At 43.9% G+C, this 16,823-nt stretch overlaps 1 protein-coding gene across 1 annotated transcript; it reads right to left on the bottom strand.

The window, feature by feature from the left end:
- Positions 1-9,818: 9,818 nt before the first annotated feature.
- Positions 9,819-16,106, bottom strand: LOC310874400 (uncharacterized protein). The gene is made up of 3 exons (XM_083787178.1): positions 15,871-16,106; positions 15,425-15,495; positions 9,819-10,843 (listed from the first exon to the last, which is right to left on the bottom strand). Exons 2-3 carry the CDS (start codon positions 15,492-15,494, stop codon positions 9,861-9,863), a joined length of 1,053 nt encoding a protein of 350 aa, XP_083643304.1. The 5' UTR covers position 15,495; positions 15,871-16,106; the 3' UTR covers positions 9,819-9,860.
- Positions 16,107-16,823: the final 717 nt, after the last annotated feature.

Raw genomic sequence — 16,823 nt, 5'->3', positions numbered from 1 at the left:
CAGATCCTCAGGCACTGAGAAATCCTCCCTCAGCACACTGTCCAGATCTTCCGTGGAAATAGCTGATCTACAAGACCCCCTATGATTGATTGATTGATTGAAATATTTATTAACAGTTTGTAGAATTTACAGTACATTTTAAGCACAAACTCAATACAAAGACTGTTAACTGTGAGTGGACGACCCAATTAAGCATTACACTTGTTTACAACAGGGTCCACATTGTTCAATTCATCAAAACATTTAGAGACATACAAATAGACACTTCTATGTAGCTAAAGAACAGAACAGGAATTCATCATATAGGAAGCAAAAAGGGAAAAGATCTATATACAGTGAGGGAAAATGGGGTGGGGGGGGTGGGGGGGATTCAGATTTTACAGAGGCCAGTTTCGAATTGCAGCCATCCGTAGGTGCCCTTTGAGAGCGGTTTTGAAGGAGTCAAGGGATTCACATGTCTTAATGACTGTTGGTAGGGCGTTCCACATTTTGGTGGCATAGGAGCGAAAAGAATTTAGTCCCTTGTTTGTGCCGAATCTGGGTTATGACAAGCTCACAATGCGAGTATTGTGAGCTTGTAGATTGGCTATTTTCCAAAATGTATATAGGGCTGAAGTAGTCAATAGTAATAGTATAATAGTAATAGTAATAGTAACTAAAGGTTTACAATTATTGTAGTGGAGTAAAAGTACAATAGCTAGGAAACTAGACTACTAGCATGGGAGAAAAGAATGGGAAAGGTCTTCTTCAAACCTATAGCTGCACTACTACCACCTAACATGTATATTATATTATGTATAACTAATGTACATATAAACTATACACTGTAACACTGCCGTAAATGTACGCGGTCTATGCCAGCTAACACATCAATCATTCATTGAGAATGGTAAGAGGGCCTACTTTTAAGCAGCTTTGTGGCAAGATGTTAATGGAAATCTTCCACCAGCATGGGACCCAGAGTAGTTTGATCTATCAGTTCACTGAGCCCTACCAATGTACCTGGAGATTATAAACTTGTATTTTTATATGGGAATTTGCCGTTTTAAGCATGAAGGGGCTAATCCAAAAAACTATAGAAAGTAAATTTGATGCATTTAGTTCTCAAAAGATATATATTTTATGGGATTTGAGGGTTTTCGGGGGCATGAAGGCCCAAGGGGTTAATATGCATTCATTAATAATGCATTAATATGCAATCATTAATAATGCAATAATCATGCTGATGTGTGCACGCGCTTCTCGCCCTTAGGGCGTCTTATACTCATGGTTACAGTACTTTAATAAGTAAATGTAGTTACTTTCCACTAGGCCTACTGCTGACCAGAATGTAATAATAACTACTTAAACATGAATATCTCTGCATTGCATGCCATGCACTGACCCTACTCAGCAGAGATAGTAATTCTGGGTTCTGGTTATATGGAAACGGAAGCAGAACTTGGTTCAGGAACTACACATGGTTCTTGGAAGTTCTGCGTCCTGGAAAGTTCTGGTTCTGGTTCCACCCCATATTGGAAATATTGTAGATCTGTTTTGTGGGCTTGTAGATCTGCCACTCTCCACTCACCGTATATCCACTAATTGAGATCAATACAGAACTCCTCCAGCAGACGGCAGCAATACACTGTTAATGAAAGAAACGGCCGCAAGCATCTTATTTTGAAAGTGCCAAGTGGAAGTCGTGTGTGCGTGCGTGCGTGCGTGTCTGTGCGCGCGCTAGACTGACACCATAAGCTGAACAGCAACAATGACAACGGCACACCAGTAAGTCTTATATTATTATTATTATTATAAGGTATATATAATACATACACATATTTACGTTAATGACGTGTGTTATTATTATTACACTATTTACATAAATTACATCTAAGGTTTATATAAGAAATAAAGTTTATGTAGGCCTAATAGATATGAAAGGTTTATGGTAAGTTATGTTTACACCTTAGATAATAGATAATTATGCAAAGGTTAATTAATATGGTAAATAGAATACCTATGTATGGCAAATACACCTACTATTACTAATATAAACTACTACTATTACTTAATACTTACTATGTATGTACAATAAATACATGTACAGATGGTAAATATAATACCTGTACTTATATGGTACCAGTCAGTCAGTCAGTCAGCCAGCCAGCCAGCCAGTCAGTCAGTATGTCAGTCAGTCAGTCAGTCAGTCAGTCAGTCAGCCAGCCAGTCAGTCAGCACCCTGGGCAAGACCTAAGCTTAAAAGACTATCTGCGGGATTTTAGCGGAAGTGAAATCGTTGATGCTTTACAAATCAGTTTACATTCTCCGCGAATGAAACAAGTGTTTTGATTGGTCGGGAAAATATCGTATCCGGGGGAAATACATTTGACGGCTGTTCCGGAGGATAGCTTCTCTGCCTTAGGTTGTGACCAGGCTTTTCTTTTCGCAGATAAGTAAGCCTGGGACCGAGGCTAGTCAGTCAGTCAGCCAGCCAGCCAACCAGCCCCTCCCCCAGTCCTCCAGTCATCTGTGATGTTACTTCTTTCAGATGAAAGATGGAGTCCAACCTACAGCCTCCACGTCTTCACTGCAATGAAACACAATGTATGTCTATAAAAGTTATACATTCTGTGATCAATTACTGCACACCAGTCAACTCTGTGCCCCATATATTACATTTGTGCTTCCCAAACATCAGCTGTTCCCAAAGGATGTTTTCATATTTTCAGTCCAGCTTTTCCTCCTGGAAAAGTGGGGATATTTTAATTAACACACTTTCTGTCAGAACTTTCAATATCTGACTCCGAGTCTAATGCCCTCGTAATTAATTACTGGGTGAGTTCACACGATGTGAGTCTGCTAGCCGTGCACGGATAGGACCAATCTATGGCTGTGTGTTTGGAATGCATGAAATGTATGTTAGATCACAGACATTCTAGGGTTATTAACAATATTGGAAAGGTGATTACCGGTATAAGGAAGGCAGATAATATTGTTGGTTGCTATGAGCGCCACAGAAAAACATGAAATTAAGAGTCACTTGTCCAACAGGCAAGTACAATTGTAATGCATTTTTCCGGAAAGATGTATTACTTCTCCCGGACAACCGGACAAGCCTTAATGACTCCATGTGTTTACATCACATTGTCTTTCTCCTCTAGACTCCATGCACCTCCTTGTGTGTAAAGAGGAGAGCAGCTCCAGTCTCGTCCAGGAGGAAGCAGGAGCTCTGCATGAGGTTGTGTGTAAAGAGGAGGATTCTCCTGAAGAGCAGATGAACCAGGAAGATCCAGCAGCTCCTCATGTTAAAGATGAGGTAGAACCTCCTCACATTAAAGAGGAACAGCAGGAGATCCTTGTAAGAACAGAGGAGGAGGATGGATCAACCGTGACATCACTAACAGTGAAAAGTTTAGAAGAAGGTGAAGGTGAAAGCAGAGAGACGGAGCCTGTAGCCTGTAGCAGCGTCTCCACTGAAGAACACATGAAACTACAAGCTTATGTCAAATATTGGGGAGCTTCTCAAGCAACTAGAGATGGTCAGCTCCTCTCTTCACACGGTTCTGAATCTGACACTGAAGACAGCGCAGAGTGGGAGGAGACCAGGGAGGATCAGTCACACAAACAGAGATCGTCCTTTTCCTCCAAACCGGCTGGGGGGAAGAAGCCCATTGCATGTGCTGTCTGTGGCAAAAACTTTGGTAGAAAAAATTACTTGAAGAGACACATGATGACTCACACAGGGGAGAAACCCTGTAGCTGTACGGTCTGTGGCAAAGGCTTTGTTCACATGGGCGACCTGAAAAGACACATGAGGATTCACACTGGGGAGAAACCATACAGTTGTACAGTTTGTGGAAAAGGCTATAGTTTAAATGCCAACCTGAAGCAGCACCTGAGAACTCACACAGGCGATAAAAGCTTCAGCTGTACCGATTGTGGCAAAGGTTTTTTTCAAATGTGTGATCTGAAGAAACACATGCGGACGCACACAGGGGAGAAACCATTTAGCTGTACAGTTTGTGGCAACAGCTTTAGTCTAAAGGAGAACCTGAAGATGCACATGAGGATTCATACAGGGGAGAGAGCCTTTAGTTGCACAGTCTGCGGTAAAGGCTTTGTCCAAATGTGTAATCTGAAAAAACACACCAGGACTCATACAGGGGAAAAACCCTTCACCTGTGCAGTCTGTGGCCACAGCTTTAGTGTAAAAACAAATCTGAAAAAACACATGAGAATTCATACGGGTGAAAAACCCTTCTGTTGCACAGTTTGTGGCAACAGTTTTAGTATAAAGGACAGCCTGAAAAGACACATGAGGACTCATACTGGGGAGAAACCCTTTAACTGCGCAGTTTGTGGCAACAGCTTCAGTCTGAATACAAAACTGAAGACGCACATGAGAAGTCATACAGGCGTGGTAAACCCCTTTAGTTGTACACTTTGTGACAAAAGCTTTGTACAAATGCGAGGTCTGAAAAACCATTTGAGAAACATTCATTCTGGCGCGGTATGACTGAGAAATAACACATTCAACATGAACAAAGAAAGCTTACTTTGTCCGGTGAGCCGATCTACAAGCTCACAGCGTGTTGCGTTGTGACACATTGTGGTTCAGCTACAGTTAAAAAGGTTTTGAAGGTCGTGTATTGGACATCAGGGTTATGACTGGCGTATAGATGAATTACATCTGTAATGCAAAGCGGTGTAGTTGTGATTTGTGTAAGTGTGTGTGTGTGTGACGTCACACACAGACACGCACTGACCGACCTAATATTTTATTTTTCATGTTAGTCATTTTAGTTTACGTGTCCTTAACCCATTCTGACCTGAGATCAGATTCTAAAAATGTCTATTACATCCTGACAGTTTCATTATTAACCCATTCTGACCTGAGATCAGATTCTAAGAGTGTCTTTGATTTTTCAAAAAATAGCAGACCTACATGCTCGTATCGCGCCACTCGGTGGCGCGATATGAGCTTGTAGATCTGCTATTTTTAAATAGCTAAAGCATAACATGATGCTAACACCAAAATGGGTTCCCGTTCAGAATGGGTTAACCCATTCTGACCTGAGATCAGATTCTAAAAATGTCTATTACATCCTGACAGTTTCATTATTAACCCATTCTGACATGAGATCAGATTCTAAAAATGTCTATTACATCCTGACAGTTTCATTATTAACCCATTCTGACCTGAGATCAGATTCTAAGAGTGTCTTCGATTTTTCAAAAAATAGCAGACCTACAAGCTCGTATCGCGCCACTCGGTGGCGCGATATGAGCTTGTAGATCTGCTATTTTTCAATAGCTAAAGCATAACATGATGCCAACACCAAAATGGGTGCCCGGTCAGAATGGGTTAAGTAGTTTTAGTTAGCTATTTTCTGTTTAGTTTGTGCCATGATTTATATAATCTGATTTATAAATGATTATGAGAAGAAAGCACTATGGCGTGTGTGTGTGTGTGTGTGTGTGTGTGTGTGTGTGTGTGTGTGTGTGTGTGTGCACAATCTATGTAAAGCGCCTTGGATAAAGGCACTATATAATTGCACCATTTACAGGAGCTACATGCCCATACAGCATAGACTGGTTCTATAGGACCGTTGTCACTGCCACCCCCAAGGAATGTTGGGTAGTGTAGTGTTTAGTGTTTTTCCAGGTTGAATCTATGACTATGTTGGCAGTGTGTTTTTCCAGGTTGAATCTACGACTTAAATAAAGGAGTTTGTCCATTTCATTCTGCTGTGACTTTATTGAAGTGAACACACCCCCGAACTGACCAAACATGTGAAAAGGCCTTTACAAAAACAATACAAAATAAATAAACATAATTTTACTGTTTAGTCCAAACATTTCCACATCACTATCGCTGATGTTAGCCATACAACATTTCATGTTCTTTTTTTAAACTAAATTAATGCCAACTTCTCAGACAAGAATATCAACTACAACCTCACCACTTGATCTGCTTTTTAAACATTGAAATAAAAGAGTTTAAATAACAATAATAACTGGATCCATTTTAATTTAAACAGTGGTTGTTGATCATGTTCTGTGCCATTGACCCCAGGCATAAACTAAAGATTTGTATTGCAACATTACCTTTTTCAAAATTCTCACAATTCTTCAAGATTTTTCCAAAATGTAAAACAATAAATAAAAAGTCCCATCACGATGTGGAAGCTACAATTTTGAAATAAACTAAATATACATGTTTTACTATACATGTTTCTATACATGTTTTACTATACATGCAACCAGATAAACTAACTACATGTTTTTGAAATAGACCAACTAAATTAAAGTTAAAGTGGAGGACCCTCTGGAACTCTCTCAAGGACCCCTGGGGGTCCCCGGACCACACTTTGACCCCTGGGTGTCCCCGGGCGGTCGGACCACACTGCATTGGGTTTTAAACAATAGAGCACTGGACATAAAATCACAATGCAACATGCCGATTGTCTCTTTTCACAAGAAGAAAAAGCAAACAGAAAATACACTAGAATAGGGCCCTGAGGAACTCCAGTCAACCATATAGGGTTGAACAATTACATTGTCAGAGGCAGCCGCCTCTATACCGTTAATCCCCAGCATGAATATCCATGTGTTTATCCAAGGTTTTCTTCAGACAGAAACGTTTACCACAAACGGTACAACTAAAGGGCTTTTCTCCTGTGTGACTGTTTCTCGTCAATTCCCTCTTTTCGGCGAAGCTTTTACCGCAAACTGCACAGGGAGTATGGTGTACGACCATGTGCATCTTCAGGTGTGTGCTGTGATTAAATCCTTTGCCACACCCTGTACAACTGAAGCGTGTCTCCCCCGTGTGTTTTCTCATGTGCATATTCAGATGTCCCTTTTGGTTGTAGCTGGTGCCACAAACATTGCAACTGAACGGTTTCTGACCCGTGTGCGTCCTCATGTGTTTTGTCAAGGCTCCCTTTTCGCTCCAGCCTTTGCCACAAACCTTGCACCTAAAGGGTTTCTCCTGGGTGTGAGTCCTCCTTATGTGTCTCTTCAGGTCGTGTTTTGCACCAAAGCTTTTGCTACACGCTGTGCAACTGAAGGGTTTCTCCCTCGTGTGAGTGATTGCATGCTGCTTCAGATTTCCCCTTTGATTAAACCCTTTGCCACAAATCGCACACCTAAAAGGTTTCTCTTCTGTATGTATGCGCTTGTGTATCTTCAGATATCCACTCTGATGAAAGCTTTTGCTGCAAACCGCACACCTAAAGGGTTTCTGTCCTCCACGAAGCTTGGCGCTGGCAGATGGAGCTGCTTTGGGTGGTTTCAGGTCATGGGAAACGGACGGCTTGGTGCTTAAAGACATCCTCCGTCCTTCCACGTGTTGCGTCTGTGGCTTGGTGCGTAAAGACATCCTCCGTTCTTCCACCTGTTGTGTCTGTGGCTTGGTGCGTAAAGACATCCTCCGTCCTTCCACCTGTTGCCTGTGTGATTTCAGGTTGTCTGAAGGTGACTGATCCTCCCTGGTCTCCTCCCACTCAGCACTGTCTTCAGTGTCAGATTCAGAGCCGTGTGAAGAGACAGGCTCCACATCAGCTCTTAGTTCCATGTGTTTCCATGTGGAGGCGCTACCTGCTGCTGGCTCCATCTCTCTGCTTTCACTTTTCACTGTTAGTGATGTCACGGTTGATCCATCCTCCTCCTCTGTTCTTACAAGGATCTCCTGCTGTTCCTCTTTAATGTGAGGAGGTTCTACCTCATCTTTAACATGAGGAGCTGCTGGCTCCTCCTGGTTCATCTGCTCTCCAGGAGAATCCTCCTCTTTACACACAACCTCATGCAGAGCTCCTGCTTCCTCCTGGACGAGACTGGAGCTGCTCTCCTCTTTACACACAAGGAGGTGCATGGAGTCTAGAGGAGAAAGACAATGTGATGTAAACACATGGAGTCTAGAAACAGTACAGTACAGTGACAGTACATTACAGTACAGTAGAGGCATGGGCGGAGCTTGGGGGGGGTGCAGGGGGGCACTGCACCCCCTTGCATCCTTTTTTTTTTTTTAACTTAACTTCTGGCTTCTGACTGTAGTTTGTAATCATCTCTCTTATCATGATATGATGACTCGCTGTAAGGCTGTAGTGCATGTGTATGTGTGTGAGCTGCTGTACTACCTAAATAACTAATTTTTAGGGGTTAGGGCATTGTAAAAACGCTAAAATAATAAAATAAAAGGTAAAGAATTTGCGTGCGCGCGGGTGTCGTTCGCCAAGCAGTCGCACCCCCAGGCGTCAAGTTCAAGCTCCGCCTATGAGTAGAGGGTACAGTAGAGGGACCCCCACACGGTAACTCTGTCATTTCTCAAGCACTTTGGACGCGGGGCGGCTCGCAGGAATCGGGCCGGCACCCTGGATGCGTACCTGTGGGTCACCACCCCCCCCCCCCACACCCCCACACGGAGTTGCACCACTTACTTCACACGGGTGTGATTTTTATTTAATTATTGATAAGCCTCTTTGACTGTCACCGTTCTCTACAAATAATACCAAATGTTATTCATAGACTTTCATAGTCATTTACGATCATTCATTTTATTTATATATATAAAAAAGATCATAGTTATAAAACACAAACACAATGAACAGATTAAATATGAGCTGTAAATTTAAAACATAACCATTAAAGGTTTCATAACATTAATTTTACACCCTGAACTTTGAACATTCAGTGTATTGGTCTGTGGTCTGGGGGTTTTCTCTGTGTGTTCTTAACCCTTTTGAGTTGCAAAAGAAACATGCAACAGGCCTCAACAGTGACATCTGCTGGCAACTTATTATGACATATATGGGATTTACGGTGGTGAGGTGATCACCGCTCCGGTGGTGAGCTGACAACGTCATGTTGTAGTTCGGTGGTCACCTCACCACCGAAAACTATGAATATATTATATTATCATTATACATCATCATCCATCATCTCGTGAACAACTGAATTTATGTGATTGGTTAGCTGATTTGCTCGTCTACATACGCCATTGTCAATGGCATTTAATGTTTGTGTTGTCACAAAGTTACGTCATTTTGACGGACATGTGATTTCTCCTTTCATTGTCAATGGCAAATATGAGACGTGTGGCGACAAAAGATGTAGAACAGTTTTCTGAAAAACCTATGTTTCCATGTCAGTGGTGCTCAACCTTTTCCATGTCAAGGACCCCCAGAATGATCTGTATTTGGGGAGAACGGGGAGAACATGTGAGGGTACCTACCCTAGGGGACACGTGGAGAACATGTGAGGTTACCTACCCTAGGGGACACGGGGAGAACATGTGAGGGTACCTACCCTAGGGGACACGGGGAGAACATGTGAGGGTACCTACCCTAGGGGACACGGGGAGAACATGTGAGGGTACCTACCCTAGGGGACACGGGGAGAACATGTGAGGGTACCTACCCTAGGGGACACGGGGAGAACATGAGGGTACCTACCCTAGGGGACACGGGGAGAACATGCGAGGGTACCTACCCTAGGGGACACGGGGAGAACATGAGGGTACCTACCCTAGGGGACACGGGGAGAACATGTGAGGGTACCTACCCTAGGGGACACAGGGAGAACATGTGAGGTACCTACCCTAGGGGACACAGGGGCAGGCAGTATAGAGACCAGGATTACTGCACGTTTTAGCTGACGGCCCCCGGAAATACTTTGGCCATAAAATATCTTCTCCATTTGTATCTCTCTCCTCCTTTTTTAACATCTCAGATGAATGGAGGTTAAATTATTTAACAACATCTCAGACAGAAGAAACAAATAAATGTATTTATTTATTTATATAATAAACTATTTAACAACATCTCACTCTGGTTTTGGCTGCTGTCGATCCTTCCTCATGCCGTCTCATATTGTTATTATTCTGCAGGCTTTTCTTCCATATGAATCGCCATGTGTTTCTTCAAAACCTGCTGTACACTAAAATGTTTGCCGCAAACGGTGCAACTAAAGGGTTTTTCCCCTGTGTGTGACAGCATGTGCATCTTCAGACTACCGCTTTGATTAAAGCTTTTGACACACACTTTACAGCTAAAGGGTCTTTCCCCGGTGTGAGTCCTCATGTGTCTTTTCAAATTTTCATTCCGGTTAAATCTTTTGTTGCAAACTTTACAGCTGAAGGGCATTTCGCCTGTATGTATTCTCATGTGCATCTTTAGGCTCTCACTTCGATTAAAACATTTAGCACAAACTGCACAACTGAAGGGGTTCTCTCCCGTGTGTATCCTCATGTGTTTTGTGAGATGTCCCTTTTCGCCCCAGGCTTTCCCGCAAACCGTACAGATGAAGGGTTTTTCTCCCGTGTGGATTCTCATGTGCAACTTCAGACTTCCAATCTGGTTAAATCGTTTCCCACAGACTGTACAACTATAGGGGTTTTCCCCGGTGTGGATCATTACGTGCCTCTTTAAACTCTCGTTCAGATTAAAGCTTTTTCCACAGAAAGCGCAGCTAAATGGCTTCTCTCCCGTGTGGACGATCATGTGTCTCTTCAGGTTTCCCGTTTGATTAAAACTTTTGCCACAAACCGTGCAACTAAACGGCTCCTCCTCCCCCCCCGCTTGACTGGCTGAGCCCGACTCCTCCCACTCGTCGCTGTCTTCAGTGTCCGATTCAGAACAGTGTGAAGAGAGACGCTCTAGACCAGCTGGTAGTTCCATGTGTTTCCATGTGGAGGCGCTACCTGCTACTGGCTCCGTCTCTCTGCTTTCACTTTTCACTGCTAGTGATGTCACGGTTGATCCATCCTCCTCCTGTTCTTCTTTAATGTGAGGAGCTGCTGCTTCCTCCTGGACCAGACTGGAGCCGCTCTCCTCTTTACACACAAGGAGGTGCATGGAGTCTAGAGGAGAAAGACAATGTGATGTAAACACATGGAGTCTAGAGGAGAAAGGGATGAGCGTAGGGACTGAGGTCACATATGGAGCTACAGAATAGTGTAGGGACTGAGGTCACATATGGAGCTACAGAATGAGCGTAGGGACTGAGGTCACATATGGAGCTACAGAATAGTGTAGGGACTGAGGTCACATATGGAGCTACAGAATGAGCGTAGGGACTGAGGTCACATATGGAGCTACAGAATAGTGTAGGGACTGAGGTCACATATGGAGCTACAGAATGAGTGTAGGGACTGAGGTCACATATGGAGCTACAGAATGAGCGTAGGGACTGAGGTCACATATGGAGCTACAGAATGAGCGTAGGGACTGAGGTCACATATGGAGCTACAGAATGAGCGTAGGGACTGAGGTCACATATGGAGCTACAGAATGAGTGTAGGGACTGAGGTCACATATGGAGCTACAGAATGAGCGTAGGGACTGAGGTCACATATGGAGCTACAGAATGAGCGTAGGGACTGAGGTCACATATGGAGCTACAGAATGAGCGTAGGGACTGAGGTCACATATGGAGCTACAGAATGAGCGTAGGGACTGAGGTCACATATGGAGCTACAGAATGAGCGTAGGGACTGAGGTCACATATGGAGCTACAGAATGAGCGTAGGGACTGAGGTCACATATGGAGCTACAGAATAGTGTAGGGACTGAGGTCACATATGGAGCTACAGAATGAGCGTAGGGACTGAGGTCACATATGGAGCTACAGAATGAGCGTAGGGACTGAGGTCACATATGGAGCTACAGAATGAGCGTAGGGACTGAGGTCACATATGGAGCTACAGAATGAGCGTAGGGACTGAGGTCACATATGGAGCTACAGAATGAGTGTAGGGACTGAGGTCACATATGGAGCTACAGAATGAGCGTAGGGACTGAGGTCACATATGGAGCTACAGAATGAGCGTAGGGACTGAGGTCACATATGGAGCTACAGAATGAGCGTAGGGACTGAGGTCACATATGGAGCTACAGAATGAGCGTAGGGACTGAGGTCACATATGGAGCTACAGAATGAGCGTAGGGACTGAGGTCACATATGGAGCTACAGAATGAGTGTAGGGACTGAGGTCACATATGGAGCTACAGAATGAGTGTAGGGACTGAGGTCACATATGGAGCTACAGAATGAGCGTAGGGACTGAGGTCACATATGGAGCTACAGAATGAGCGTAGGGACTGAGGTCACATATGGAGCTACAGAATGAGCGTAGGGACTGAGGTCACATATGGAGCTACAGAATGAGCGTAGGGACTGAGGTCACATATGGAGCTACAGAATGAGCGTAGGGACTGAGGTCACATATGGAGCTACAGAATGAGCGTAGGGACTGAGGTCACATATGGAGCTACAGAATGAGCGTAGGGACTGAGGTCACATATGGAGCTACAGAATGAGCGTAGGGACTGAGGTCACATATGGAGCTACAGAATAGTGTAGGGACTGAGGTCACATATGGAGCTACAGAATGAGCGTAGGGACTGAGGTCACATATGGAGCTACAGAATGAGCGTAGGGACTGAGGTCACATATGGAGCTACAGAATAGTGTAGGGACTGAGGTCACATATGGAGCTACAGAATGAGCGTAGGGACTGAGGTCACATATGGAGCTACAGAATGAGCGTAGGGACTGAGGTCACATATGGAGCTACAGAATGAGCGTAGGGACTGAGGTCACATATGGAGCTACAGAATGAGCGTAGGGACTGAGGTCACATATGGAGCTACAGAATGAGCGTAGGGACTGAGGTCACATATGGAGCTACAGAATGAGCGTAGGGACTGAGGTCACATATGGAGCTACAGAATGAGCGTAGGGACTGAGGTCACATATGGAGCTACAGAATGAGCGTAGGGACTGAGGTCACATATGGAGCTACAGAATAGTGTAGGGACTGAGGTCACATATGGAGCTACAGAATGAGCGTAGGGACTGAGGTCACATATGGAGCTACAGAATGAGCGTAGGGACTGAGGTCACATATGGAGCTACAGAATGAGTGTAGGGACTGAGGTCACATATGGAGCTACAGAATGAGCGTAGGGACTGAGGTCACATATGGAGCTACAGAATAGTGTAGGGACTGAGGTCACATATGGAGCTACAGAATGAGCGTAGGGACTGAGGTCACATATGGAGCTACAGAATGAGCGTAGGGACTGAGGTCACATATGGAGCTACAGAATGAGTGTAGGGACTGAGGTCACATATGGAGCTACAGAATGAGTGTAGGGACTGAGGTCACATATGGAGCTACAGAATGAGCGTAGGGACTGAGGTCACATATGGAGCTACAGAATGAGCGTAGGGACTGAGGTCACATATGGAGCTACAGAATGAGCGTAGGGACTGAGGTCACATATGGAGCTACAGAATGAGCGTAGGGACTGAGGTCACATATGGAGCTACAGAATGAGCGTAGGGACTGAGGTCACATATGGAGCTACAGAATGAGCGTAGGGACTGAGGTCACATATGGAGCTACAGAATGAGCGTAGGGACTGAGGTCACATATGGAGCTACAGAATGAGCGTAGGGACTGAGGTCACATATGGAGCTACAGAATAGTGTAGGGACTGAGGTCACATATGGAGCTACAGAATGAGCGTAGGGACTGAGGTCACATATGGAGCTACAGAATGAGCGTAGGGACTGAGGTCACATATGGAGCTACAGAATAGTGTAGGGACTGAGGTCACATATGGAGCTACAGAATGAGCGTAGGGACTGAGGTCACATATGGAGCTACAGAATGAGCGTAGGGACTGAGGTCACATATGGAGCTACAGAATGAGCGTAGGGACTGAGGTCACATATGGAGCTACAGAATGAGCGTAGGGACTGAGGTCACATATGGAGCTACAGAATGAGCGTAGGGACTGAGGTCACATATGGAGCTACAGAATGAGCGTAGGGACTGAGGTCACATATGGAGCTACAGAATGAGCGTAGGGACTGAGGTCACATATGGAGCTACAGAATAGTGTAGGGACTGAGGTCACATATGGAGCTACAGAATGAGCGTAGGGACTGAGGTCACATATGGAGCTACAGAATGAGCGTAGGGACTGAGGTCACATATGGAGCTACAGAATGAGTGTAGGGACTGAGGTCACATATGGAGCTACAGAATGAGCGTAGGGACTGAGGTCACATATGGAGCTACAGAATAGTGTAGGGACTGAGGTCACATATGGAGCTACAGAATGAGCGTAGGGACTGAGGTCACATATGGAGCTACAGAATGAGCGTAGGGACTGAGGTCACATATGGAGCTACAGAATGAGCGTAGGGACTGAGGTCACATATGGAGCTACAGAATGAGCGTAGGGACTGAGGTCACATATGGAGCTACAGAATGATCGTAGGGACTGAGGTCACATATGGGGTTGCCTGCTTGCCTGTCTGTCTGTCTGTCTGTCTGTCTGTCTGTCTGTCTGTCTGTCTGTCCCTCATCCATCCATCTCTATCCTGTCTGTCTGCCTGTCATATCAACATAAACCTGATGCATGATAGTCATACTAATGATAATTAGTATTATGATATAAATATGATGATAAACGTACTGCTGTCTAGAGGTAGTTATAATTACTTGCGCAAGCAGAGCGCGCAAGTACTAGTTTCGCCCAGGACGATATCCGATGCGTATGCACCGTCCCAGCATATTCGATGCGTATGCGCCGTCCCAGCATATTCGATGCGTATGCGCCGTCCCAGCATATTCGATGCGTATGCGCCGTCCCAGCATATGACGTCAGGGTATAACTGGTATAACTAGCTCTCAATGATGACGTAATAAAGATGTGGATTAAAGGACCCAATGCCAGAGTGTAATTGGTTTTCGATGGTGACGTAATGACGATATGTTTTAGTGTCGGGAGGATTAAAGGCAATGCTCTAATGTATACATGTATAATCTGCACCACTGCCGTATCAGGCACAAATAGTCATTACGTCATTTGCTGGGACGGTGCATACGCGTCAAATATGCTGGGACGGTGCGTACGTATCAAAAGTGGCGCAAAGTAACCACAGTATACCGCTAATCAACTTACAAATTACATATACATATACACAGAGGCGTTTAGTATTAATATCACTATAGTCCAAGATTGAGTCAGTTTAAAGCAATTGACAATTTAAAATAAATAATTAAATAATTATACTGTATACGTGATGACATATTTTATTTCAGTTTATATATTTTTTCATCGGATATCGATGATTTATTTTTCTTTGAGAAACTAAAAAGGGATCCAGAATAATTCCAAATCGATAAAACTGTATTTCTTTTATAGATAGAAACTTGTACCATACTTCATAATACTACTTTTTTACATGGATAAAGTAGGTAGGTAAGCAAATAGCTAAACCTAATAATTCAACATATCAAACGTAGTATTATGATATAATGATATATATGATAATAAACGTACTGCTGTTAGAGGCAGTTATATAATAATTAGTATTATAATATACTATATTATAGCATAGATATAAGTATATATAAACTTACTGCTGTTTAAAGGAAGCTCTGGTTGTTCTTCTTTGATAGAAAGAGTCCAGGTTGGATGAGTAGAATTCATCCTGCAGAAAAACAAGAACAATGTTAATGTTTCATAATAATTAAAATATTAATAAACATCAGCTTTTTGAAACTAGCAGATATACAAGCTCACAACGAGTCACACTGCGATGCTTCTTCTGAGCTTGTAGATCTAGTTTAAAAACCATCTTGGAAAACATTTGAATAATTTGGCAGGCAGGCAGGCAGGCAGGCAGGCAGGCAGACAGACAGACAGACAGACAGACAGACAGACAGACAGACAGACAGACAGGCAGGCAGGCAGGCAGACAGACAGACAGACAGACAGACAGACAGGCAAGCAGGCAGACAGGCAGGCAGGCAGGCAGACAGACAGACAGACAGACAGACAGACAGACAGACAGACAGACAGATACCTGTTATGTTGACTCCATTAATTCATCACATGTTGACAAACATTAAGCAGCTCTAACGTTCTCCTGTGTTAGATTAGTTTAATTAAATGTTGGCCTATTAGTTTGATTAAATGTATTCGTTTAATGTTTCAACACTAGAAGCTACACTGTATCAGTGACTTTAATTAAATGTATTAGTTTAATGTTTCAGACTACAGTGACGCATCAACAGTACAAGCTAGCCTATAGTCGCTACACCAGCGTTTCTGTCAGCAGATATAATGCACACACACACACACACACACACACACACACACACACACACACACACACACCGAGGACTTCCGCTCACACCTTTCAAAATAAAACCTCTTTGACCATCGTGGGTGCACGGCGCGTGCGTGTACGTGTGTGCGTGTGTGTGTGTGTGTGTGTGTGTGTGTGTGTGTGTGTGTGTGCGTGTGTGCGTGTGTGTGTGTGTGTGTGTGTGTGTGTGTGTGTGTGTGTGTGTGTGTGTGTGTGTGTGTTTTCCAGCAGTGATTCCAACCATTGTAATATCAAGGATGCATTACGGACCCCATTGAATGACCTTTATATCTCTTTATATTGTAAACTCATAAATCAATGTTAATTTATGGGTCTGAGTTACAGACCCTTAAGGGTCCATTTGGTTCCAAACTATCCTTTAGCTGGGGACCCCCTGGAACTCCCTCAAGGACCGCTGGGGGTCCCCGGACCCCTGGAACTCCCTCAAACCACTTCACACGCACTTTGGGAACCAGTGCCTTAGGTTAGGTCTAGGACCATTCAGTATAGGACCGGACTGGCCTGGCCTTAAGGGATGCATTACGGACCCCCATTTAACACCCATTACCCATTACCCATAACACCCATTACCCATTACTAACCCCCATTTAACACTAGCATGTCTGAAATAAATTCACTCCTACTCAGTCGGCAGAAAGGTCAGGATG

Source organism: Protomyctophum parallelum, assembly GCF_964188405.1.
Source record: "Protomyctophum parallelum genome assembly, chromosome: 17".
Taxonomy (NCBI): Eukaryota; Metazoa; Chordata; class Actinopteri; order Myctophiformes; family Myctophidae; genus Protomyctophum; species Protomyctophum parallelum.
The sequence above is the reverse complement of the archived record's forward strand: the minus strand, read 5'-3'. Positions and strand labels throughout refer to the sequence as shown.

What these genes read in the sequence shown, in the direction of transcription:
- LOC310874400 (XM_083787178.1), bottom strand. Translation starts at nt 15,494, where the DNA reads ATGAATTCTACTCATCCAACCTGGACTCTTTCTATCAAAGAAGAACAA. An exon ending in AGAGCTTCCTTTAAACAGCA is followed by an intron (nt 10,844 to 15,424) that starts GTAAGTTTATAT and finishes TTTCTCCTCTAG; the next exon opens with ACTCCATGCACCTCCTTGTG.